The sequence below is a fragment of the Oryx dammah genome, unplaced genomic scaffold, assembly GCF_014754425.2.
Source record: "Oryx dammah isolate SB20612 unplaced genomic scaffold, SCBI_Odam_1.1 HiC_scaffold_23, whole genome shotgun sequence".
Classification (NCBI taxonomy): domain Eukaryota; kingdom Metazoa; phylum Chordata; class Mammalia; order Artiodactyla; family Bovidae; genus Oryx; species Oryx dammah.
The window spans coordinates 38608622-38636347 of record NW_024070207.1 but is presented as its reverse complement, the minus strand read 5'-3'; the positions used below and the strand labels follow the sequence as shown (position 1 = coordinate 38636347).

The 27726-nt window shown below is 40.3% G+C and overlaps 2 protein-coding genes across 2 annotated transcripts in view; one reads left to right on the top strand and one right to left on the bottom strand.

Moving 5' to 3' along the window:
* Nucleotides 1-27726, top strand: part of GPC3 (glypican 3) — a 451757-nt gene that overhangs the window by 57163 nt on the left and 366868 nt on the right. The gene's annotated exons all lie outside the window — the stretch shown is intronic.
* On the bottom strand, nucleotides 1515-2098 carry LOC120882264 (ferritin light chain-like). The gene has a single exon (XM_040266186.1). The coding sequence runs from the start codon at nucleotides 2081-2083 to the stop codon at nucleotides 1556-1558; it is 528 nt and encodes a 175-aa protein (XP_040122120.1). The 5' UTR covers nucleotides 2084-2098; the 3' UTR covers nucleotides 1515-1555.

The following is a 27726-nucleotide window of genomic DNA, read 5'->3' as shown; positions in this document are numbered from 1 at the left end:
TACCATTTCACGCCAGTCAGAATGGCTGCTATCCAAAAGTCTACAAGCAATAAATGCTGGAGAAGGTGTGGAGAAAAGGGAACCCTCTTACACTGTTGGTGGGAATGCAAACTAGTACAGCCACTATGGAGAACAGTGTTGAGATTCCTTAAAAAACTAGAAATAGAACTGCCATACGACCCAGCAATCCCACTGCTGGGCATACACACCGAGGAAACCAGAATTGAAAGAGACACATGTACCCCAATGTTCATCGCAGCACTGTTTATGATAGCCAGGACGTGGAAGTAACCTAGATGTCCATCAGCAGATGAATAGATAAGAAAGCAGTGGTACATATATACAATGGAGTATTACTCAGCCATTAAAAGGAATACATTTGAATCAGTTCTAATGAGGTGGATGAAACTGGAGCCTATTATACAGAGTGAAGTAAGCCAGAAAGAAAAACACCAATACAATATACTAACACATATATATGAAATTTAGAAAGATGGTAACAATAAGCCTGTATGCGAGACAGCAAAAGAGACACAGATGTATAGAACAGTCTTTTGGACTCTGTGGGAGAGGGCAAGGGTGGGATGATTTGGGAGAATGTCACTGAAACATGTATAATATCATATAAGAAACGAATCGCCAGTCCGTTCGATGCATGATACTGGATGCTTGGGGCTGGTGCACTGAGATGACCCAGAGGGATGGTACGGGGAGGGAGGGGGGTTCAGGATGGGGAACATGTGCATACCTGTGGTGGATTCCTGTTGATGTATTGCAAAACCAATACAATATTGTAAAGTTAAAAAAAAATAAAAACAATATTCCTGGGCAATTTACAAGGACAGAGAATACCCAAGCAGAGCATCTCGGGATTCTGCCATTTCCCTCCAAAACCTGGCATTTGTCAGTGTCAATCAGCATTGAAATTCTACCTGTGGCAGTAGAGGAAAGCCCAGAGTCATCTGCTTATTTTGATTGCTCCTTTTTCATAATTAAATGGGAACCAATGTTATCATCTTTGGAAGATCCAGCTTGAGGGTGATACGCTTTTGCAATGCAAAGAAACAGTGGGTTTGTGTCAATGTTAAGGCTAGGGCTGGGAAGCCTTGGCCCAACCAGCTGTTGTGTTCCAGTTGTTCCCATGCTCTTCAGCATGGTCCCCTAGTCCCTTGACCTGCTGGTTGCAGTGTACAGCCCTCCTCTTAGGAATTCTTCTATTTTCTCCATTTCTATCTTGGATTCCCAGCCTTGACTGATGCTGGAATTAGGGGAAGGCTAGAAGGAAAAGGCAATAATTCCTTTCTTTTGTCTTCCCAATGATCAGACAGGCCCTACCCTGTATTTCAGGATGAGGTTGTAAGAGAGGCTGTGACTTAGACTATTTTCTTTTTCTTTTTTTTTTTTTTGCTGCAGAAAGCTTTATTGTTTCCATTTGGTCCAAGGCTTGAGAGAGGGCTCCAGGGTGTTAAAAAGCTGCCTAGTGGCTGCAGAGAGGGCCTTCAGGCAGCCCTGATGTTAGGTGGGTTCTTCAATGGCCATTGGTCTCCAGAAGCTCCTAGTAATGCTTGAGGGTAAGCCTTTCGAAGAGATGCTCGCCCAACCCAGCCTGGGGACCAGCCAGCCTGCGGAGGTTGGTTAGGTGGTCACCCATCTTCTTGATGAGTTTCACTTCCTCATCTAGGAAGTGGTTCTCCAGGAAGTCACAGATGTGGGGGTCTCTGCGGGCAGAAGCCAGGCCATGCAGATCCAACAGGGCTTGATTCAGGTTCTTCTCTACGAGAAGGGCGGCTTCCATAGCATCCTGGGTTTTACCCCACTCATCTTGAGATGGTGTCTGCATGTCCAGGAAGAGGGTGCAGCCGCAACGCTGGTTTTTCAGTTTCAAGAGACGCTCCGCGCCCTCGCGCTTCTCCTTGGCCAATTCGTGAAAAAAGTGACCCACAGCCTCCAGGGCCACATCATCGCAGTTGAAATAGAAGCCCAGAGAGAGGTAGGTGTAGGAGGCCCGCAGTTGCCTGTTAACCAGGCGGTTGGTGGTGGCCTCCATCTTGGTGGAATGATTCTGACGAATCTGGGAGCTCATGATTGGTCGGCAATAAGGAGTTAAAAAATGGTGGCTGGTCCCGGTGATCGCGGACAGCTGAGTGGCTGACTCCGGAGGTTGTGACTGGAAAAAAGGTTGCAGGGTGGTCTGAGGCTGGAGCAAGGGGTGTCCCTGGGTCTGTTCCGTCCAAGCACTGTTGAAGCAAGAGGCAGATCCACGGGGCCGCCGAGCGCACTTCCAACTATTTTGTTTTACATTCTTGTTTTAAAACATCTCACAAAGGAGGAACCGGTGCCTGATATATACTGTGTTCCATCTCTGATCACAGCTTCCAGCCTGCTTTGTCTACTTTCTGTTTTCAGCAAGTTTGATTGTTACTTTCACTTGCTTTTCTATTCTCAGCCTGTCTTCTCTCCCTGACTAAATTGGTCAGATTTTGTTTCCTAAAAGGAGATTACATTGCTCTTTGCTGGAAAAGACAGTCACTGGCATGGTGGGAGTAGGGTGTGTGTGTGTGTGTGTCTGTGTGTGTGTGTGTGTGTTGGCAAGGGGTGCTGTGACAGGGTGTGTAAGGCTTCTTTTCTAAAGTCTGTTTTTAATCCTAATGACTCTCTTAGTTCTAAGACTCTGAGTTCAAATCCTAGTTCTGCCTCTCTGTGATCTTGGGAGTTGTTTCCTTAGTGCTTCAGTTTCCCCATCTTTAAAATGGGTGGTAGAAGACTCTATCTCATACAGTTCTAGTGTAGACCAATGTAAGCTTACATTGACGGTTTCTAAAAAGGTCGGAGGAAAAGATGGGAAGAGGGTAATGGTGGTGGTACGTTTGTATTCACCCCCCTTCACTCCCATCAACAGATGGCACTAGGGAAAATCACTGGTTTCTCCTGAGGATTCCTTGTTTGACCCAGAGGAAATTGCACAACCCATCTATCCCCAAACCGTTTCTGTCGCCCAGAGTACAAGCTAAATCTTCTGCCGGGGGATCAAGCAAAGAGCTGTCTTTGGCAGGGGGAAGTGTCATGAGAATAAACAGCTGCTCTCTCCACCCCACAACCCCTCCTGCTGCTAAATGACTCTAGGGAAGAGGAAACCAGTCATCAAAGGCTTCTGCCACCTGTGCACAGCTGGTAGTTCCTGAGGTCACTTGGTAGTGACTGGAGGAGTTTAGAAAGTATCCACGGAGCTAAGTCACTGATATATCCCTTTCCCTAAGGCCCAAGGACTTGCTGTCTTCTCTTTTCTTCATTCGCAGAGTGGGGAATCTCCTTTGTAAGCTGGAACACACTAGGCTGAGATTGCCCTAGGTCTTCCCTAGTGCTGTTTTGTGAATAGCATCCTTTGAGTGATTCTCAGTGTGAAGAAAAGGAGCGGGACTAAGCTTTCTTGTCCTTCTTCTTCAGCCATCTTTAAAAAAGGAAGATTAGGAAGTCATTTCCTTTGAGCTACTTGCTGCCAAGTGTCACTCTCCTGGGAAATCCAGGCTGCTTCAGCTAGATTTCCCTTTTCCTGTCTCCAAGATTGCCAAGCCAACTGGCAGAGTGCAGGGCCCAAAGGTAAAGCTAGTCCCGTGTTCCAGAGGGGGCAGAGTGGCTGACAGAGCAAAGGACACCAGAGGCCCCTCATTGCTGGGGACAGGCAGGATGGTCCCCAACCAGGCAGATCTGGAAAGCTTTAACAGAACATGACTGAGACACACTACATAGGGGTCAACTTGGTTGGTATATATACAGCACATCTGAGCAGGTAAGGCCAAGGTTTAGTAAAAGGGGAAGGAAGGTGGCTGCTGCTACTGCTAAGTCATTTCAGTCGTGTCCAACTCTGTGCGACCCCATAGATGGCAGCCTACCAGGCTCCTCCATCCCTGGGATTTTCCAGGCAAGAATACTGGAGTGGGTTGCCATTGCCTTTATGGCCACAAATATCAAATCAGAACCAGTGCTGGGTCAGAGTTCTATTCAAGGTTGGAATAGTCAGGGTTTAAGGACTAGAACTGGAATAATTTGGCTCCATCATTTATTGAGAGTTTCTCAAGGAGGAACAATCAGACAATCACGAGCATGGGTTTAGAGTCACAGAGGAACTGGGGTTAGAATCACTGCTCTGCCATCTATTAACTAATAGACTTTTTGTGGAGTTACTCAGCCTCTCTGCACCACTCTGAAACAGCACACATGATGCTAAAAAGGATTTTATGTATAGATGCTAAAGAAATGCTTGTTAAGTGAATCATTTTTATCCAGAGGTTATTTCTAGCAAGACTGAGGTTATTGATGGTAGCTCCCTACCTTAAAGTTCTACTCCATTCAATTTAGTACTTGTTCTGTGTCTGAGATGGTGCTGCCCTAGTGCCCAGCCACCTGGGGCCTGATCATTAGGGGAATGTGAACCAGTTAACAGGGATGCAGGGACCACAGGAGAGGGAAAACACAAAGTTCCCTGGGAAGAATTCTGAAATAAATTCATGTGAAAATCAGGAAAACAGATTATTTTGACTTGTTTTAAAATGATCTTTTTTATACTTTCATGGCTCTTTAATAGAAATGGCTTAAGCTAAAAGAAAACTTAATTAAATGAATAGGCAATTTATGAGTCTTGGGTGAGGCGCAAATTTGAATTCTCTTGTTAAAATTAAGTGACCAACTAAATGCAATGTGGTATCTTGAATTAGAGCTTGGAACAGATAAAAGTCATTAGTGGAAAACCTGGGGAAATCTGAATAAAGGCTGTAGTTTGGTCAGTAGGTTTGTACCAATGTCAACATTTTAATTTTGACAAATGGCCCATGGTTATTTAAGATGTTACTATTAGGGGAAACCAAGTGAAACTAGCTTTGTAACTCTACCATAAACCTAAAATTATTGCAAAATAAAAAGGTTTTTTTTTTTTAATCAAGTGGTCAAACTCTCTTACTTTCAATGGTGATAAGCTCTGCTTTTCAAAAAAATTGAAATGTAATTGAATTACAATGTTATATAAATTTCAGGTGTATAGCATAATGATTCAGTATTTTTGCAAATTATACTCCGTTAACCATTATTACAAGATAATGGCTATAATTCCCTGTGCTATACGATATTTGCTTGTTGCTTATCTATTTTATATGTAGTAGTTTGTATCTCATACCCCTAATTTGCCCCATCCCCCTCCATCTCCCCAGTGGTAACCAGTAAGTAGTTTGTTATCTAGATCTGTGCATCTGTTTCTCTTTTGTATATACATTCATTTGTACTATATTTTATACTACATATAAGTGACACCATATAGTATTTGTCCTTCTTTGTCTGACATTTCAGTAAGCACAACATTCTCAAGTTTCATCCCCGTCTCTGCTTTTTTTTTTTTTTTTTCACACACTTTGAAGATGTTTTTGAAATAACATGGGATTGGGATGGGGGCACTCGGATACTTGCTTCTACTGCATAGAGTTTTGAACTCTGCCCTTTTCCTTAACAATATATACATGCATTTTCACATGCCATTAGAAGTTCATGGTAAATGTGATTGTCCATATGCATAATGTATTTAAGCACCCCCTTGCTGCTGCTGCTGCTAAGTCACTTCAGTTGTGTCCAACTCTGTGCAACCCCATAGACGGCCTCCTACCAGGCTCCCCCATCCCTGGGATTCTCCAGGCAAGAACACTGGAGTGGGGTGCCATTTCCTTCTCCAATGCAGGAAAGTGAAAAGTGAAAGTGAGGTCGGTCAGTCGTGCCCGACTCTCAGTGACCCCATGGACTGCAGCCCACCAGGCTCCTCTATCCATGGGATTTTCCAGGCAAGAGTACTGGACTGGGGTACCATTGCCTTCTCCAAGCACCCCCTTACTGATGTACATTTAGGGTGTTTCCAGTTTCATGCTAGTGTAAACAATGTTGCCGTGAACATTTGTGTACATATAACTTTGTGCTGATTTCTGATGCTTCCTTGGGCTAGAGACATAAGGAAACTGCATCAAAGAATATAAACTTTTAGGAAGATCTAGGTACTTAATACCGTATCACTTTCCAGAAGAGTTTTATCAATCTATACATCCAGGAGCAGTGTGCAAGTGCCCGTCTCACTACATCCTAATCAACATTGAGTCTTATTATTAAGAACAAGCATCTTTTCTGCATGCACTTGCTTTAACTTGGCTCCCTGCTTAGAATCCGAGTGTCAACCTGTGGTTTAAGAATGACCAGACTTGGCCCCTCCCCCACTCATCCTTTTACCATTTTTGTATATAATTCCTTAACATGGTAGCTAACTGGGACATGATCTTTTTTTTTTTCTTTTTTAAAAGATTTTTTTTTAATGTGGACCATTTTAAAAGTCTTTATTGAATTTGTTACAATATTGCTTCTGTTTTATATTTTGTTTTCTTGTTGTTGTTGTTGTTTTTTAATTTATTTTTTATTTTACTTTACAATTCTGTATTGGTTTTGCCATACATTGACATGAATCCACCATGGATGGACATGATCTTTTTAAAGACAATATCATATTGACAAGTAACTGGAGATTTTCTTTCATTTTAACCTTGTTTCCAGGAATATTGTGAAATTCACAGACAAACCTTTGATTCTTATTGTTATTTACATGCACACACACACTTTAATACCACTGAATGGAAAGGGTGGGGAAAACAAAAAGTTGTCCCTTAGGGAGTCACTGCATACCTGGGATTTGGAGAATACCAACTTGGCATGGCCTGGGTTTGCTAACTGTACCATTGCCTAGCACTCTACGCTCCTCACATATAGCAAGCAGCTTCTCAACAAGCCAGACTAATGACTACATTCTGCCTGTTTAACCTGCAGAAGTAGAATGGAGGCAGGAGGCGTAGAATGTTCTTGGTGGTGGCAGTGTCATTTCTGCTCCTATCTTGCTATGTTGGGTTGCAGTTGAGCTCAGGGCCTTCCTTTGACACCAGTCGTTCAGGAGGAGCGCACCCTAGCTCAAAAGCCGGCCTCCTGTTCTGCTGTAGGGACTGCTCTCAGAAAACGAGCTGCCATTGCTGGGGAAGTAGTTCTTTCCGCTTCTGTCGCCCTTCACAGTCTTAGCTCCTCTCGTATTTGTAAGACTGCTTTAATAGTCTTGTCTTGTAATTACATCTGGAGACAGAAGACAGCATCTTTTGATAGTTCAAGTCCTAACGCATTTAAATTGCCCTCCTAATGCTGTAAAAGAGTCAAATTATATATTCTGGTTTGCACTAGACAGCAATAAATGTCAAGGTGCCATCCACTCTGGTATTTAACTCCTTGATGCTATCTGTTTTCGTGCACCTCGCACTGATGGTACACTAGTGTTTTCCCATTTCCAGGCTCGAAAGGATCAAGTTGGGGAGATAAATTTCACTATTCAAAATATATTAAAAGGCAGAGGAAGTTTGTAAACATTGCTTTGGAAAGCTAAGCAAAGCAATAAAGTCAAGGACAGGAACCTGATTCAGTAAAGGAAACATTTCACAAGATTGTCATCTACTTTATTTTTAAAGCTGCAATAAGATGTAACGATAAAAAGGCCAGTGATGCATTTCAGCCAAGTGATATGAACTCTTGCTAAACCAATTAAACCGTCAGTATACTATGGTTTCACATTTTCTGTAACATACTAGGTCACCTCAGGACACTTAGTCACTTATGACTTTTTACCACTGATGCAAAATCAATTTGGCAATTTATAATCTTACATTTCATTATGAAGGTATATTATTCTGTAAGAAAGCTGCTGGAAAAATAAGAGGTTTCTGAAGCCCATTCATTCCTCTCCTGTTCAGGTGATGTCATAAAAGAATAAAATCAATCATATTATCTGATGTTTTGAGACTTCTAGTAGTTTTTGATTTATATGGTTTTTAAAGATGTACCGAGTATACAGTTCTAACCCAGGATGCAATTCTGAATGTTAGATAAAATTGCAGACATTAAAAAGTGAGAATTTTTACTGAAGAGCTCATTTTTCATCTACCTCTTTAAAATGTTTGAGTGTATGGATTGAAAGAAGCCTTTTGCTTAAGTATCTATATGCCAGAGGGCGGGCTTTTTTGTTTTCCTGTATTTGGAGTTCCTGCTCTTCTCAAAGAGATGGCACAGATGGTTTTTCATATTTAATACCATCACATTTCTCAGTTTATTTTTTGGAAATTGTGAGTTACAGAATGATATACCAGCTTATTTGAGAGAGAGGTGGAAAAAAGAAAGAGGAAGTGTTGGAGGCTTATTATTATTACAACTCTGATTTGGAAATACCTTCCTTTTTTCTCTCTAGGACAAACATGACACCACTCTTGGAAAAAACCAATGGCAGTAATAAAATGCACATGACAGATCCTTAGTTTTAGCTGCTCATTAGCACAGAAGCAGACAGAACTGTTCTCATAAGATCATATGGCTAACAAGAGCATAATTAACGTTGACTGTACATATAGCCCTTTTCTTCTGTTATGAAGTCAACAAGAGTTTCCTTTAACTTTCCCTTATGACTATTAACCACACTTGTTAATACATCTCCCTGTTCCCAAAGCTCAACTCTGATGTGTGCCTCTGGCAATTACAGCTGCAGTAATACTGGACCATTTTAATATGAGATTTAAACCTGAGGTTCTATTCTTTTTTGCTTTAGGTCAGGGTTACAGGGTAGGTAGGGGCAACAAACTGCATTAATTTTGATTCTGCTTGTGATCAAGCATCTCGTGATACAAGGGCTGTGTGGTACTCAGCTATTTGTCTACTCCCATTTTCTCAGGTATTTCCACTCTTATTGGCATCTCTCCTGTTTGCGTATTCTTTTTTACATTCTGGTCTGAACACAGAAGGACACATTGAATGAAAAGAGAAACACAGAGTAGAAATTGAATAATTATAATGAGTCACTTTGCACTTGGTATCTTGCTGAGAACGGTATTGGAACTAGGTTTAACTGACTTTCCATTTACCAGGTATAGGAAGAGACACTTCCACCTGCACTGTCTCATTTCAACTCACAACAGCCCTCTGAGGTAGACCGTATATTCCCTACTTTAGAGATGAGGGCTGTGGTTCCGGGAGATTAAGCAATTTACCAAGGAACAGGTTGAGTTTAGCTCCAGTTCTCATTCCAGTATTCTATGGACTCCATCATGGTTATTTATTGTTGTTGATATAATTGTCTTGACAAGCCAGAATACATAGGAAATGGTAGCACATGCCGTAATAGGGGTTTAGAATATGAATGAATGTACAATTTTGGCTTTTTTAAAAGTAAGATTAATTTATTGGTATGCTACCTGTTAATGTTAGAAAATGCAGCAATATAGGTAAGATAGTGAAGCAAACAATTTACTTGTGATACTAAGACCTGTTAACAGTTTGGCTAGTAGACTTTTCTTTTTTTAGATCTTTAAATTATATGTGTACATTACAAGGGATGGTTAGAAAACATCACCGACTCAGTGGACATGAATTTCAGCAAACTCCAGGAGACAGTGGAGGACAGAGGAGCCTGCCTGGTATGCTGCAGTTCATGGGGTCACAGAGAGTCGGACATAACTTAGCGACTAAACAAAAACAAACATACATACCATTTTATACCCTGCTTTTTAAAAAAGTAACTATTTTCAGAACATTTTCTTGTGTTATTACATAGATGTCAACATGATTTTAATGGCTATGCAGTACTCTACTGTCTGGGTATCCCATAAAATATTTAAGCAATCTATCTTGGATATATTAATGAGAACCAGTCCTCCAGTTTGATAACGCTTCTCTGATGTCACAAAATATATGGTAATGTGGTTTGTTAAAATGTTCAGAATATGTATTTTATTATTAGTTAGCTATGGTTAAATGTACATCATGTTGCATCTATCTCGAGCTAGTGCTTGCCTTGGACATGGCCACAAAGTCTAACTTTCAAAGCTTCTGCTTAGACATATGCAGGTAACACTAAAGTCAGTAACCCCTGCCAAAGATGGCTGGAAGCTTGGGGGCTGTACATGAGGTGTAATTTAAGGGAAACAGAAACTCTTCCCTGGAATTCTCATTGGAAGCATCCTCTGGGTTGAGCTACAGAGGCCTATGGTAAAAAGTTAATTGTTTCTGTTTAATCAGTGTTGTGTCTGTTAAATTACTTATGGTGAATTTATTCAATGGAATATTATGAAGCTGTTAACACTGATATTTCTAAGGAATATTTTATGATATATGTTAACACTTTATAAAGAATGGGTTATATGTGTGTGTGTATGTATATATATATAAAATTCCAGTTTGGTGGAAAAAACATATACATATATGCTGAAATATCTCGGGGCCTATTTTTGGATGGTGAGTGTAAGGTAAGGGAGTTAGAGAAGGCGAGGTTCAGAGAAAGAACAACTGGCACTTTACAGGAACAGATCACCTTTAATGAGGTGAGAAAGGGCAGCAGTCAGATTAGCGAGCTGCTGCGCTTATCCAAGAAAAGAGTGAGTATATATAAGCACGTTGTGGAAGGTTACTGTCTTAAGGGGGCCTGTTCTTCTCCAAGGTTGTTAGGAGTAGTTATCTCTTAAATGGCTGGGGTAAGGAATTTTGGAGATAGACCAGAGGCTGGACCAGCTGGGAGCTGGGTGTAATCAACCTTAATGTCCATTTTTTTTCTTCAGGTGAGAGAGTTCTTTGTTTTGCACAGAATGGTGGGGAGGACCTGGAGGGAAGTTTTAACTCCAGGCTATTTTGAGTCATGTAACTTTCCTTCAGTGGGAATGATAGTACATTTTTTTCTCTATATTTTTCTGAATTAAAAAAATATAAATTTTTTATTTTTCACTGTGTGCTAGGCACTGTACTAGTATCTCAGTCTTCACAACAACACTGAAGTTACTATGATTGTTTGTTTGGCTAAGACCACACAGATTGGTTGGGGACAGAGTCAGGATATGAACTTGGGGTCTTGTTTAGTCGCTGCTGCTGCTACTACTGCTAAGTCACTTCAGTCGTGTCTGACTCTGTGTGGCCCCATAGACAGCAGCCCACCAGGCTCCCCCGTCCCTGGGATTCTCCAGGCAAGAGCACTGGAGTGGGTTGGCATTTCCTCCTCCAATGCATGAAAGCAAAAAGTCAAGATGAAGTCGCTCAGTCATGTCCGACTCTTAGCGACCCCATGGACTGCAGCCTACCAGGCTCCTCCGTCCATGGGATTTTCCAGGCAAGAGTACTGGAGTGGGGTGCCATTACCTTCTCCGTGTTTAGTTGCTAAGTCATGTCTAACTCTTTCATGACCCCATGGACTAACTTGCCAGGCTTTTCTGTCCATGGGATTTCCCAGGCAAGAATCCTGGAGTGGGTTGTCATTTCCTTCTCTAGGGGATCTTTCCAACCCAGGGATCAAACCCATGTCTCCTGCATTGACAGGTAGATTCTTTACCACTGAGCCACCAGGGAAGCCCAAGTTGGGGTCTGTTTATTTCCAAAACCCGTATGACATCAGATAGAAAAGGGAGAAGATATTTTTAAAATTTTTTCTTAACTGTTGAAAACCAAGCAGTCAAAGCAGTACTGGGACAAGAAAATACAAGTCCATGGCCAGACGATAGGGCATTTATGCTGGTGAATCCTGGGAGGTCCTTTGGCAACGGTGGTTAGCCTAAGGACTCTGCATCCCTGGGGTTAATAATATCTAACATCATAGAGCTATTGTGAGGATTAAATGAGGCAATGCATGTAAAGGGCACATGGTGCATGCTTATTCAATAATGGTAGCTAGTATTATTATTTCTCTTATTTAGGACCTTGCTTGTTATAGGGATTAGAGACTCCAAGAAGCCTGAGGTACGACATGTTTACCTAGGGAATCCTGTCACATCTTAATAGTCCTCAAACATTCCTGACCAGTTGAAATACCTTTTATTTGAAACTTTCAAATAAATATGTCCTAATCAGCTTTGTGGACCCTACCAGCTTTTCCCGAAAACTACTCTGCTTTTTGGGGACTTATTTATTTACTCAATGAAAATAGGGACTTTGTGTAACACAAGGGAAGCAGGAAGTGATTGGTTTGGAGTTAATAGGCAAGGCTTTTCTTTTCCCTTTAACCTGAGGAGGCTTGATTGGGTTATGCTCCTTAAGAGTCTTGGAGGGTCTGGGAGTTTGGAGAACAAAAGCTCTGCAGGGAGGCCACCTAAGAGAGAAGGCTCTTCAGAAATCTTTGTACATTCTTAAATTTTTCATTCTGTTTTTCTCCTCTCCCGCTCCCTAGAATTGAGTGGCATTATCTTGAAGCAATGGAGATTTAAGAAACAACCAAGGTTGGCCTCTCTTTGTTGAGCTTATGAAAGCCATATTTAGTTTTAGTAGGAATGTGTTTTTCCCTTGGGAGGCCCCTCTATACCTGCAGCCATCAGAAATTCCATATTAAAATCCCACATTTAAGTCTTTACAGCTAAAGTCTGTTCTTGCATGTCTGGACCAAGTCCAGCTGTCAGACTGCAATATTATTGACTTTCTCTTCTCAAGTGAGTGCTTTATATCTGCTGGCTCCATTTCTTTACCACTCATTCTGAAACACCTTGTAATCTGGCTTCTGCCACTGCCTCTTTAGTAAAATTGCTCCCCTGCAGGTTACCAGTGACGGACTTTTTACTGAATCCATTGGGGCTTATTTTTCTTTCTCCCCCTTGAATGTTTTCCTTCCCTTGGCTTGTGGCAGTACATGTATCTGTTTTCCTCCCACCCCTCTGAGCATTCCTTCTCTCCATTTTGATGACAAATCTTCCTCTTCCATTCAAATGTGACTGTTCTCGAAAGGGGATGTCTTCAGCGCTCCCTTCCCCCTCTACTCTTCACTCATTTTCATGGCTTCATCTGCTATCTCAATACCATTAATTCTCCAGTTCTCACTTCTTGCTGATACCCCAGTCCTATAGACCTTAGGGACTAATAATTAAGTTTTCTTTCGTTGTTGTTCAGTTGCTCAGTCGAGGTTGACTCTTTGCAAGACCATGGACTGCAGCACTTCAGGCTTCCCTGTCCTTCACCATTTCCCGGGGCTTGCTCAAACTCATGTCCATTGAGTCGGTGATGCCATCCAACCATCTTGTCCTCTGTCATCCCCATCTCCTCCTGCCTTCAATCTTTCCCAGCATCAGGGTCTTTTCTAGTGAGTCAGTTCTTCGCATCAGGTGGCCAAAGTATTGGAGCTTCAGCATCAGTCCTTCCAATGAATATTCAGGGTTGATTTCCTTTAGAATTGGTTTGATCTCCTTGTAGTCCAAGGGACTCTGAAGAGTCTTCTCCAACACCACAGTTCAAAAGCATCAGTTCTTCGGCACTCAGACTTCTTTATGGTCCAACACTCATATCCATACATGACTACCGCAAAAACCATAGCTTTGACTAGACGGACCTTTGTTGGCAAAGTAATGTCTCTGCTTTTTAATACACTGTCTAGCTTTTGTCATAGTTTTTCTTCCAAGGAGCAAGCGTCTTTTAATTTCATGGCTGCAGTCACCATCTGCAGTGATTTGGGAGCACAAGAAAATAAAGTCTGTCATTGTTTCCATTGTTTCCCTATCTGTTTGCCATGAAATGATGGGTCTGGATGCCATGATCTTCATTTTTTGAAAGTTGAGTTTTAAGTCAGCTTTTTACTCTCCTCTCTCACCTTCATCAAGAGGTTCTTCAGTGCCTCTTGCTTCCTGCCATAAGGGTGGTGTTATCTGCGTATCTGAGATTACTGATATTTCTCCTGGCAATCTCAATTCCAGCTTATACTTCTTCCAGTCCAGCATTTCGCATGATGTACTCTGCATATAAGTTAAATAAGCATGGGGACAATATACAGCCTTGACGTATTCCTTTCCCAATTTGGAACCAGTCCATTATTTCATATCTGGTTCTAACTGTTGCTTCTTGACCTGCATAAAGGTTTCTCAGGAGGCAGGTCAGGTGGTCTGTTATTCCCACCTCTTTCAGAATTTTCCAGTTTGTTGTGATCCACACAGTCACAATCCACACAGTCACTTTTGTGTACTCAATGAAGCAGAAGTAGATGTTTTTCTGGAATTCTCTTGCTTTTTCTGTGATCCAGTGGATGTTGGAAATTTGATCTCTGGTTCCTCTGCCTTTTCTAAATCCAGCTTGAACATTTGGAATTTCTTGGTTCACATACTGTTGAAGCCTAGCTTGGAGAGTTTTGAGCATTACTTTGCTAGCATGTGAAATGAGTGCAATTGTGCAGTAGTTTGAACATTCTTTGGCATTGCCCTTCTTTGGGATTAGAATGAAAACTGATCTTTTCCCGTCCTGTGGCTCCTGCTGAATTATCCAGATTTGCTGGCATATTGAGTGCAGCACTTTGACAGCATCATCTTTTAGGATTTGAAACAGCTCAACTGGAATTCCATCACCTCCACTAGCTTTGTCACTTGACTTCACATTCCAGGATGTCTGGCTCTAGATGAGTGATCACACCATCGTGGTTATTTGGGTCATGAGGATCTTTTTTGTATAGTTCTTCTGTGTATTCTTATCGTCTCTTCTTAATATCTTCTGCTAGGTCCATGCCATTTCTGTCCTTTATTGTGCCCATCTTTGCATGAAATATTCCCTTGGTTTCTCTGATTTTCTTAAAGAGATCTCTGGTTTTTCCCATTCTATTGTTTTCCTCTATTTCTTTGGATTGATCACTGAGGAAGGCTTTCTTATCTCTCCTTGCTATTCTTTGGAACTCTGCATTCAGATGGGTATATCCTTCCTTTTCTTCTTTGTCTTTCACTTCAACTAAAAGTTGTCTTTTAGAGTCAGGCATTGTGCTCTGTACTTATTTACGTTATCTCTAATTCTCATAACATTCTTCAAGGCAGATAGTCTTAAGTGCATTTTACATAAGAGGAAACCAGCTCAAATAAGTTACATGTGTTTGTATTTTTCCATTCAGTCTCCTACCATCAACTGAAACTCAGCAGGTCCAAAAGAGAATTCCTTCTCTGGCTCCAAACTCCTTCCGACTTTAAGGCGGTGCCACTCTCCCGCTTTCTGTTATATCCCTTGCAGGCTGAGAGAGTTGAAAATCAGACAGGTATTTGCTTTGAAATATTGCCCTCCCTCTCCAATAAAACAGCACCCTCAAAACCCCCAAGTCCAAATTATTACAGCTTCATATCTTGAAAATTAAAGTTTAGGCTATCCTACAGATGAGCAGTTCCCAACTATTAGGAGAGCTAAGTCTCATAACTTTCCAATACTGCATGTTCTGGGCTGCCTAGAGTTAAACTTAATTCTCAGCCCCTGCTGTGTTTTCTTCAGTCCTCAAGATACACCTCCCAAGTAGGTCCCTCCCATAGGTGGGGCTAGCCTGGCTTCTGCGCACTTCCCAGTGTACCAGCGGTAATCCCGCCCCTTTCTTCTCTCTTGGACTGGAAAGCTGACTGGAATGTGAATGATTTAGTGATGGTATTTCTGTAGTATAGGAACAGCTTTCAATGTACTATTTTTTAAAAAGAAAATTACTTACAAATGTTGGTAGTTCAGTATTAGTAACAGCTGATGCAAAACATATTTACAGCTGATCTGCACATACCAATGTGTTGAGACCATGAGTTTGAAAACACACAGATTACCAGGGAAGACCCAAATGCCCATTGGTGAGGACTAGCTTTCTTCTGCATGTGGTGTATTTGCCTAATACTACAACATTTTAAACTTGATACTACTTAAGAATCAGAGAAGTGCGAAACTCCACATAGTTCTGAAGTCCACTAATACGATCACCATGTGACAAGACCTTACTGCAGATCCTGTATGTGCAGATTCTTTACTTGGGCTGTTTTTACTAGTACAGCTCCTATCTCTGTGACCATTTCATTTAAAACCAGAAATCTGCCATAGCTGCTATCATGTTTTTATGGAAGCAGTACAGAAGGTTAAAAGTTCACTTATATTTTGTTCTTATGAAGTCAGGCTAAAGGAAAGCATAGACCCACTGAGAAATTTTGGTTATCTGTTCCGTACTTCAGTTTCTTCTGTTAGTAAGGAATGGGAGTCTGGAATTACAGTGGCATGACTCTTTAATCAGACTTGACCAGGATGGTAGTAACGTGTATCAAAAGAGAAACATACTCAGATTAGCCTTTGGTGAATGGTCTTCTTAATAAGGAGCTTGGAGCATACCTTTTAAAAAATCTGAGAAGCTGGGTGTTTAATCACTGTCATGAAAAGAAGATAAAAAACTGATGGTGTTTTTCAGGATTGTAACGTATATCTAGTTGAACAAACTAGCGACTAGTGGTGTCTAACATGTACTTGGGGTTCAATGAACACTTGTGGAATGAATTTGTTATTTTAGCAAAAAGAAGATCAAAATGTTCTGAATTATTATGACATTCTCTGTGGTCGTTAGCATAAATTAAAGTTTGATAGGAGTAAAATTTACTTTGAAAAAAATCACTGAAATACTTACGTTGTAAGAAAAGCTTTATCCTAGGATGTAAAATATCAGTGATATCTCACCAGGCTACTTTTTCCTTCTTGGACTGTAGGGTGCTTTTCATCTTTGGCTTAACATATACTATTTAGGCCAAGGGCAGTGGAGAGGTGATGAAGTTGAGAGGAGGGATCACTTGGAAGCATCAGTCCATCTGGCCAGGGTCTACCATGGAGGACCTTGCATCAGATTTAGTTTTGGAGGGCTCAATATTTTCTCAGTCATCCTTGTAAATTTTTATGTTCTGTAAGCAAAGAGTTTGGCCTGATGGTTACAGTCTGACCAGCAACCAAGGTTACCTGTGGGGGTCATATGCTCTTCAGAGAAAAATTATTGAATAGAAGCCTAATTATAGCCACTTTAGCTCACAAATGGGAAATCAGTTCAATTGAAAAATCGTAAGTGCCAACTGTGGGCCCAGACTGTGTGATGCCTTCTGTAGAAGTATGAGATGTGGTCCTTGACCCAGAGATGCTTAAAGGCAAGATAATTACAAATGAAATAGTAATAACAGTACCAGGCATCTGAGAATCATAGCTTGAGAAAGAACTATGAAGATCATTTAGCCCAAACTTTCCAGTTACAAGGAAGACAGGCTCAGATTAGGAATAGAATTTCCCAAGGTCTGCCAAATGATTGGTAGAAATTGTAAATATATACTCAAATCTTCTAATTCTCAGGTACTTCTTTCATCCCATTATTTAGGTAGTTATATGGCATTTGGACACACTTGCTTTGATCAGTTCTTTTGATGCTGGGAACTTTTTGACAAGAACATTTTAACATGGGTGGGGAAGGGGGACTTCTGCAAAAGCCTACAAAACAAACTAGTAAAATGTCCAGCTACTTCTTAAAAATTACCAAGTAATGTGCAAAACAGGCATCCTCACCCCATCCCTCAGCTTCACCTCATCCCTTAGCCTGGAGGGTGGAGATCAGGGTTGAGGTAGGAGAGGAGGTCAAAGATGGAATGGGTGTCATGGATGGGGTAAAGCTCCAAAAAGGGATGAAGGATGGGGTGGAGGGTCAGGCACCATCTGGCAGGCAAAGCACACATTGCCAGGAGTCATGTGTTTCCCACACTTGCTCATCATTGAAAGGCCATTAATCATGCTGGGCACATTATCTGCTCATTCTCTGAGAATTCTTTTATTTCTTAAACAGTCTATTTCTTAAAATCTCTGATTCCAAACTTTCAAGGGACAGGAATGGGGTGGGGAGGGATATTTGGGTGATGATACAGTCCTATAGTCTCAGACTCAGGCTTCCCTGTTGCCTTAAGCCAGTGTCTGTCAGTTCTCTCATTTTTATTCCATGTAAAATACTGTATGTTTCTGCTCTTTTAAAAATTGTAAACTTTGATAGGTTCTTTTGAAGGAATAGGACTGTGTAGGCTCTTTTGAGGTTTATCCTCTTTCAAAAGCTAATAAACCTAAATATACATCTAGTTTTTTTTAATAAAAAATGTATGAGTTTTTCACTTTGTCAGTACAGTTTTTAATGTAAAATTATTTTTTTTAAATTGCCTCTCTAATGTAAAGAACCTAAAGGCATACAAGGACTGAATATTCAAGAATATTCATATAGGAAAAAGTAGAAAATGGAAGTTCCCCCATAATCTGGGTAAGGATTGAGGAGAAAGTGTCAGGGAGGTAAATGATAAACAGCCTCTAGTAGTCTGTTTTTTTCATGGCTGCATCGTGCTGTCTGCATCCTAACAACTGTGCCAGAATGTCAAACATAAATACAGGATGTCTGGATTTTAGCAAAACATTCTGTAATATCTTGTGCATAAGATTGTGAAATTTGACTGCATAACCAGTAATTAGGCAAATTCACAGCTAGTTGAGCAACAGATTCAGCATCGACCTGGAGGAAGATGTTTTAGTGAAGGGCCACAGGACTGTTTTGGTTCTGCCTGGGCATTCGTTCACGCAACAAATACTGAGCACCTACTGTGTAAAAGGCAGCCTACTTAGTACTGTGAGGGGTATAAAGGTGTCCATATCATGGCCCCTACCTTAATAGAGCGAAGTCTTGATCACAATTGATCACAAAGACCGGCTTTTCACTTTGCAGATAACATAAAGCTGGGTGGCATAGTTTAATATATAGGATGACAGAATCCAGATTTAAAATGACCTCAGCTTGTAGGAACTCTAGGTCAAAACCTACAAGATGAAATTTAACAGTGATAGATGTAAAGTCTTGAATTTAGGTTTAAAAAATTGCATATGTACAGGATATGAGAGATGTGACTTGGCAGCAGTTTATGTAAAAAGTTCTTGGGGATTTAGCTGATCACAAGTTTAATATGAGCCAACAATGTGGTGTAGCTTATTTTTTTTTTTAAAGCCAAACAATTTTAGGCTGTATTAGAAGCATGTGTGCTGATCAGACCACATCTGGAGTATTATGTTCAAGTATAGTCACCACATTTTACGAACATTGACAAAGTTGAGTATATCCAGAAGACAGTGACCAGGATGGGTCTGCAAATCCTATCACATGAGAAATGGTTGAAAGAAAAACCTGAGGGTCGGGGTGGAGTGTCAGCTTTTGCTTTAAGCCTCAGCTTAGACCCTTCAAGTCTTGGTTAGGTTTCATGGCTCTGTACTTCCACATTCCTCTGGATAGCCCTCTTGCCTTCTGCACTAGACTAGGGTTTTGTTAGACCAGGATTCAGTCTTTGTTCACTGTGACATCAGTTGGTCCAGCACTGTGTTTGATAATGAGGTCTGTCCCCAGCAATGCTTACAGAATGATGGAGTGAAATTTCCAAGTGTGACACCTTATGTACAGCTGGGGAAAAACGGATAAAGAACTATAATGCCTGGCATCTATAGTCATTAAAGAACAGAAAATAAATGTCAACGTTCCTAAAAGTTTTTGAATGATTCTCCTTTAGTCATTTTCTTTTGCCTTCTGCTAGGATCTAATACTAGATTTGCATGTCTGTTTTAACAGAAACCCTAAAAATGCATTCTCTCCAAAAGGAGCATTTTCAAAAGTAAGTTAAAGTTCAGGAACTAGTATCAAGGAGATACAAATGAAAACAATGAGATATCATTTTTTCACTTGCAGATTAGGGAAAGAATCCATGGTGGTCTTTCCATGACATTGGTTGAAAAGAGTCAGATATGACTGAGCGACTGAACAACAAGGGAAAGAGTGGATAAAAAATAATATGCACTGCCAGTGAGGGTTTAGTTAAATGGACACACTCATGCATTTCTGGTACAACCCTTTTGGAACAGCAGTTTGGCAATTTGTATTATCAAGGGCCTGAAAATATTCATAGTTTGATCCAATAATTCTACTTCTGGGACTTTCTCCTATGAAAACCATCCTGAACACAGGAAAAAAAGCCTTATGAACAGAGGTGTTTTCTGATAACAAAAATATTGGAAATAACAAAGTATTTAATAATAGAGAAGTGAATGGTTATATAAAATGTGATATGTCCCTTTGATATAAGGTTATAAAGCCATTAAAGTTTATAGTTTCCACAGGATATAAAGCTGTGCATATAATATGATACAAGTACATGAAAATAAATAAACTTAAACTTATATGGAGAAAAATCCTGGAAAGTTTTATACTAAAATATCAAAAGTGGCTGTTGTTCATTGTGAGATTATCAGACTGAAATTACTTTTGCATTTGTCTTCTTTTTTGCATTTTCTAAATTTCTGTTTTAAAAAGCATTTTTATATCAAAGAGAATTTATGAGTCCTATAATATCTAGGAATAGATCCATAGAGTCTAGGGCTTCAGTTCTCCTGCATGTCACCAGTTATATCAAGGGCATTCAGAAACTGTGAGGAAAAAGCAAATCCAAACAACTTCAAAGCAAAATTGATTTTAATTCTAAATTTAATTAAAATTAATTTTAATTCACTTTCATTCAAAGCACATAAATGTAAATATATACTAGGCACACTTGGATCAAGGGTGTGTTAATGAACTTTACAAATAAAAGATGATACAATTCTTACAAAGGAAATAATCAGCATCTCAGATTCTAAAGAGCCAGGTACCTTTTGTAAATGGACATGAAAAAGTGCCTTGTAGTAACAGGCACTTAATAAAGTCTTGAATGACTGGCTCCTGGGTGTGAGGAGGGAAGAATGAGAGATTGATTGCAAATGGATAAGAGTGAATGGCTTGATGTGTACTGGAAGAATCTGGATATCAGGTATTATCTTGTTAAATCAAAATCTGTTCTAATGGATATTTATATATTGCTCAGATGTATGAAAGTTCAAGCTGTCAGACCTCTGTATACTGTAAAAATGCATCCATTACAAGTAATTTGCACTAACCCATGACTCTAGACATTCAATTCAGTCCAGTTTTCTTCTATCAAAATTACTAGTAGGTTTTCCAAAATCCGTTGTTTAATTTAACACATGGTTTACCTTCTACAAAGAAGACATGTTCATAGGAACGTTTGATGCAAACTTCATTGTGGGCTACATATTAATGCAGCCTGGCCCTGCCTCTTCCTCTAATGAGAGTCTTGGTCCCTGAGTCTCTTGCATTATCATTTTTCCCATCATTTCTACTTTAAAAAAAGGACCATGCAGACCTCAGAAAACAAAACGGTTCTAAATTTGGTCTGTAATGTTAGTGGTTGTGGGTAGCAGGGATCAGGATTCTATCAGAGGTAATAACAGATCCAGTTTCATTGAGGATGTTCAGAATGTTTGAAGACAGTCTAGATTTGAAGGGAAAATAGAGTTTTTGTACATGTTCACATTTGATAATCCTGTTTTTTTGTGTCTTAGAGTTCTGCATAGCATGTATATCTATTTTTATGGAATTAATTTTCTTCTCCGTTTTCTTGTATATTGCATATTAAGGATAATGAAACACTATTAAGCAGATGGCTTCCCAGTTGGCTGTATGGGAAAGAACCCACCTGCCAGTGCAAGAGACTTGGGAGACATGGGTTTGATCCCTGGGTCGGGAAGATCCCCTGGAGGAGGGCATGGCAACCCACTCCAGTATTCTTGCCTGGAGAGTCCCATGAACAGAGGAGTCTGGAGAGCTATGGTCCATAGGGTCGCAAAGAATTGGACATGACAGAAGCGACTTAACACACATGCGTTCAGTTCAGTTCAGTTCAGTCACTCAGTCGTGTCTGACTCTTTGCGACCCCATGAACTGCAGCATGCCAGGCCTCCCTATCTATTACCAACTCGTGGAGTTTACCCAAACTCATGTCCATCGAGTCGGTGATGCCATCCAGCCATCTTATCCTCTGTCGTCCCCTTCTCCTCCTGCCCCCAATCCCTCCCAGCATCAAGGTCTTTTCAAATGAGTCAACTCTTCTCATCAGGTGGCCAAAGTATTGGAGTTTCAGCTTCAATATCAGTCCTTCCAATGAACACCTAAGACTGATCTCCTTTAGGATGGACTGGTTGGATCTCCTTGCAGTCCAAGGGACTCTCAAGAGTCTTCTCCAACACCACACTTCAAAAGCATCAATTCTTCAGCTCTCAGCTTTTTTTATAGTCCAACTCTCACATCCATACATGACTACTGGAAAAGACCATAGCCTTGACTAGACAGACCTTTGTTGGCAAAGTAATGTCTCTGCTTTTTAATGTTCTGTCTAGGTCGATCATAACTTTCCTTCCAAGGAGTAAGCATCTTTTAATTTCATGGCTGCAGTCACCATCTGTGTGATTTTGGAGCCCCCCGAAATAAAGTCTGACACTGTTTCCACTCTTTCCCCATCTATTTGGCATGAAGTGATGGGACCAGATGCCATGATCTTCGTTTTCTGAATGTTGAGCTTTAAGCCAACTTTTTCACTCTCCTCTCTCACTTTCATCAAGAGGCTTTTTAGTTCCTCTTCACTTTCTGCCATAAGGGTGGTGTCATCTGCATATCTGAGGTTACTGATATTTCTCCCGGCAATCTTGATTCCAGCTTGTGCTTCTTCCAGCCCAGCGTTTCTCATGATGTATTTTGCATAGAAGTTAAATAGGCAGGGTGACAATATACAGCCTTGACGTACTCCTTTTCCTATTTGGAACCAGTCTGTTGTTCCATGTCCAGTTCTAACTGTTGCTTCTTGACCTGCATATAGGTTTCTCAAGAGGCAGGTCAGGTGGTCTGGTATTCCTTTCAGAATTTTCCACAGTTTATTGTGATCCACACAAAGGCTTTGGCATAGTCAATAAAGCACAAATAGATGTTTTTCTGGAACTCTCTTGCTTTTTCTATGATCCAGTGGATGTTGACAATTTCATCTCTGGTTCCTCTGCCTTTTCTAAAACCAGCTTGAACATCTGGAAGTTCACGGTTCACGTATTGCTGAAGCCTGGCTTGGAGAATTTTGAGCATTACTTTACTAGCATGTGAGATGAGTGCAATTGTGAGGTAGTTTGAGCATTCTTTGGCATTGCCTTTCTTTGGGATTGGAATGAAAACTGACCTTTTCCAGTCCTATGGCCACTGCTGAGTTTTCCAAATTTGCTGGCATATTGAGTGCAGCACTTTCACAGCATCATCTTTCAGGATTTGAAATAGCTCAACTGGAATTCCATCACCTCCACTAGCCTTGTTCATAGTGATGCTTCCTAAGGCCCGCTTGCAGATGAGTTTGATAACTTATTTCTTTTCCTTGCTTGTGTTTTGTTCTTTTTTCTCTATCTCTAGTGTTTTCCCTCCTCTTATTTAAAAATACTTTCTTCTTATTTTCTTGTATCCCCTTGTTTTCTGTCTCAGTGGGAAGCAAACTATTTTTCAGAATTGGTCACTTCCTTTGGTTTTCTTTAACCTCAAATCTCTGTTAAATGAAAATTTTCATTCAGCATTGAACTGACATGTCTATAGAGCCCCCAAATAGAAAGTATTTAAGAATGGATTTGATATGAATTTTCTTGTAAGACGTCCTAGGTTGGTTGATACTGACAAGAGATTTTCCACTTGATAATCTGAAGCTGTGATCCCAGGGATGAGTATACTTAAATGGGGATCTGGATAACTGGAAAGAACGGTATGTACTTCAAAACTCCTTTCCCCTCAAGTGCAGTTAACTTTAGAGTCTTATTTGTCTGGCAAGTGTTAATAATACCTAGATCATTTGCCTGCAGATGACTCCATTGGAACTGTAGGTTGTTTTAGTGGGGGAAGAGGCGGTGAGTCTTTGATCTCCATATAGATAGAGGATAATGCACAAAGAATTCTATTGGAGTGATTTATAGCAGAAACAGCACAATTTTACGAATGTTTTCCCCCAGGATGTCCAAAATATGTTGGCAAAACTAAGTGGACGATGCGCTCTTTCCATTGCTCCAACTTTCCTTTGAAATGGGCTTCTTGATTATATGATTTTTCAACCTCTGTTTTTTTTTTAGTAAAATGTTTTTAAGAATAAGTAAGTGTCTCCTGATAGTTAAACATGTGAAATATTGGTGCTTGGTGAGGACAGGGGAAAATTTATTTTGAAGGGCGCAGATGGTACCCCATGGGGTGAAGATGATGTGGTAAATTTGTTTTCTTTACCATGTGCATAAGGTCATGTACAAATGGCCGGAAAGCAAATGAAAGGTACCCTGGAGGCCATTTACACTTGGATGTCAACTTTCTTTCAAGAAAGGCTATTTTTCTTTATTTTTGTTTTTATACAGATCTAGGCCCCAATGCTGGTTGTTAGTTTCTCTTTTTTTATTGCTGCTTATTTAGTGCTGCTTCATCAAGGGCTTAGGTTTCTCTTTGAAGTATCTGGGTCCTTCCTACCTCTAGAATGCAGCCTCTTAAGGCCTTTAGTGATAAACCAGATTTGAGCCAGTAGCCTAGCCAGCATATTTTGCCTAACTGCCTCCTGCCGTCTCGGCATCTTTTGAGTCTGTGGGGGTAGATATGCTAGATTGATTACTGATGGGGGTGCATTCCCTCTTTGGTGGTTTTCTTAGGAACATCTTTCCTGCCTCTCTCTGGATAGCCAGAGACTATCCAGTTTCATTGCTCTTTCCCATGTCTCACTTCTCCGAGCACTAAATGCTGGTCTGACAGTAGTCTCACTGCTTCATTTTATTATTCTGTAGTCCTTCCTTGTATTTTCTTTTCTGCTTCCCAATTAGTTTGCAATGCTCTGCAAGGAGAAACCGTGTTTTACTGAATAATTCCTTTATTAACAAGCTGTATGTGGTCCGGTGACACACCTTGATGTCAAACCATTTTTGGCCAAAGGAAGAAATGCTATAAGAAACACAGGGCTTCACGAAGTCAAAGAAAAAGTTATGTCAGATATATCAGAAAACATAAACTGGAGTTGATGAGAGTACTGATGTTTACTTTCAGGTTATAGTATATTGAGTTTTTTTTTTTTTTCTGAAGCCCTTCAGCTGTACTTCTATTCTGTCCTCTGAATTGTGTTAGGAATTTGTACTTCAGTAACGACATGCGTGCCTGCTCAGTCACTTCAGTCATGTCTGACTCTTTGAGATCCTATGGACTGTAACCCGCCAGGTTCCTCTGTCCATGGGATTCTCCAGGCAAGAATACTGGAGTGAGTTGCCATGCCCTTCTCCAGGGGATCTTCCTGACCCAGGGGTTAAACCCGTGTCTTCTGCATTGCAGGTGAATTCTTTACCTGCTAAGCCATCAGGGCTGCAGTGTGTGCTCATTCGTGTCTGACTCTGTGTGACACTATGGAATATAGCCCGCTAGGCTCCTCTGTCCATGGGATTCTCCAGGCAAGAATACTGGAGTGTGTTGCCATGCCCTCCTCCAGGGGATCTTCCCCACCCAGGGATCAAACCTGAGTCTCCTGCATCTCCTGCACTGCAGGTGGATTCTTTACTGCTGAGCCACCCGGGAAGCCCAGAGCCAGTAATGGCATGGCTATTGCCTGAGGCTCAGCGGCTAGGTCGATGGAGAGCTTGTGGTCCCTTTCCCATCCTGACCCAGGTTAGGAAAACCAGTCACTTCTTGTCTGGTGTCTAGTGCTGTTCAGATCACCAGCCAGAGAGTGGATTGCCCTGTGGGCCAGGTCATCGGTGCCTTCTTTTCTAGCTGCAACCTTGTGTGTGTTTGCCTGTCTCCTCAGCCACTTGTGCTCAGTGCAGCAGGGTTAGAATCAGAATCCAGAGCCAAATTTAACACAGTGAGGGAGAGGAAACCTGAATAGTAGAAAGGCAAGTAAAAACAGTGGAGCAGTGGGAATGGGGCAAGTTAGCTCCCTCTTGGCTTCCCACAGGGTTGCTCTTTCCTTCTTGGGCGGTGAGTTGCTGCAAGGAGATACAAGTTCAGGTGTACCCAAGACGTGCACAAAAACATTTATATAGGAGTTCATCGCAGTGTTATTTGTAATAGTGAACAATTTGCATTCGTTGTATAAAGTACACTATGATAAAGCCATTAAAATGGTGTTCTCACATATTTTTAATGACTGAAGGGTACTCACAAAATAATACACATGAAAAAGTAAAATATGGAATAATAGATCTGATCCCAGTTGACTATTTATAATACCCATAGTAAAAATACTATAAGGAAATATACTGAAATATTAATGGAGACAATTTTTGGTGGATTCATGAACCATTTCCTTTTTGTATTATATATTCTAAAATTTCTATAATGCAGATTTATAATTTTATACTCAGAAAAATAAAATGTTCCTTACTACCATTTTTGACCTCTAAATCCACATGCCAATATAGAAAGAATTACTTTTTCTGAGAATAAAAATTATATTTGTATTATGGAAGCTTTTTTAAATATAGAAAAAATAAGGAAAAATAGCAGCAATGAAATGTCTTAAAATACCCTTAAAACTCTCTTCCTTTTAAGAGGTGCATACTATGACGTATCACTGTAGTTTCCATTACCTAACAAATTAGTGAGGGTTCAAATACAAGATACTTTAAAACAGGTCCTTATATTTTAGACGGCATCTTCATGCATGATTTTTAGAAACCTCAAGGACCTTATACATCCTCTGGGCCAACTCTGGGTAAAGTTAAACAGTAGATTTTGACAGTATTCTTTGCTAAGCATGGCTCTAACATACCTAAAGTGAGAGAGAGTCTAAATGACTTCTTTCTGGTTATACAACTAGCTCCAGAATCCTGGAGATACCCAGTACTTTGCTCTATCAGTTTATTTCCAATGAGGAAAGACATTTTGATATTCCAAGGGGTGGTGGCTTTCTTAAAATCATATACCTCACATTTCTAAAAAAGGAACTACCTTTTGTTTTCCTTTCAGATAAGTAACTGTAACTCAAAAATAGAGACAAATTCAAAATATGTGTGTGTATGTGTGTTCATATACAAATGAACAAATTACTTGGTTTGGTGAAATAAAAAGTTGGTGCTTATTTTTAAAAATGTTTCAAAATTAAAAACCACTCTAATATTAAGTGAGTAAATATTTGGTGTAAAAATTCACTCAGGTTAATGTCTTCTAAGCCTTTTTGCTATACCCTCTTTAAGAAATCAGAATTAAAAAAAAAGAAATCAGAATTATTTGACTTATAGTTAATTTTTTATTAAAAGATAGCATTTCACATGCCTTTAAATACACCTATCATAGAAACAGTTCTTTCAGCGGATTTATATTATGGTATGTTAACAGAAGGAGTTGGTTTGATTCAAACAGAAACTCCTGGAAAACCTATGTGATTGTATTTATAAACAATTTAACAATATATTATTCCAAAGAAAGAGAGAGAGATGGACAATACAGAATATAATTTACCTTAAAAAATGAATCTTACTTTGTGAAAAAAAATTCCCGTTTTCCTTCTGGAGGGTACTTGGTCAGCCTTTTTGTATAAGTAGTTTGTTCTTTGACAACTTTGGCCGGTTGAAGCTTGATTGGAAGCCTGCTTTGCTCAGTGTAGCAAGCTAGCAGAAGAACATGAATGGTAACTGAGCAGAGGGATCTCCATGAGAGAAGATTCCAGCAAATGGGGAACCCTTAGAGGACCTTTAAAATGGTCCTAGGTAAGATCTTATATGCTGGGATCAGTTTCCTTCTCCTCCTTGTCATTTTGTTGGTAGAGCATTCAAGAAGGAAATTGGTTTTCAGTGATGGTTGGTAAAATGTTTAAAGAAGATGAAGCCTTGTACCTCTGCATGGTTTAATCTCTAGACCTTCCACATGGAGTGAGGTATATACATCTGGTATTTTCTCAGGCTCCACAGCTAGTCTGTCTGGATGAAAATTTGACTCTTGTTACAAGGCCGTATAGGCCAGTTGCTTATAGATGGCGACTTCCAGTGGGCTCCAGG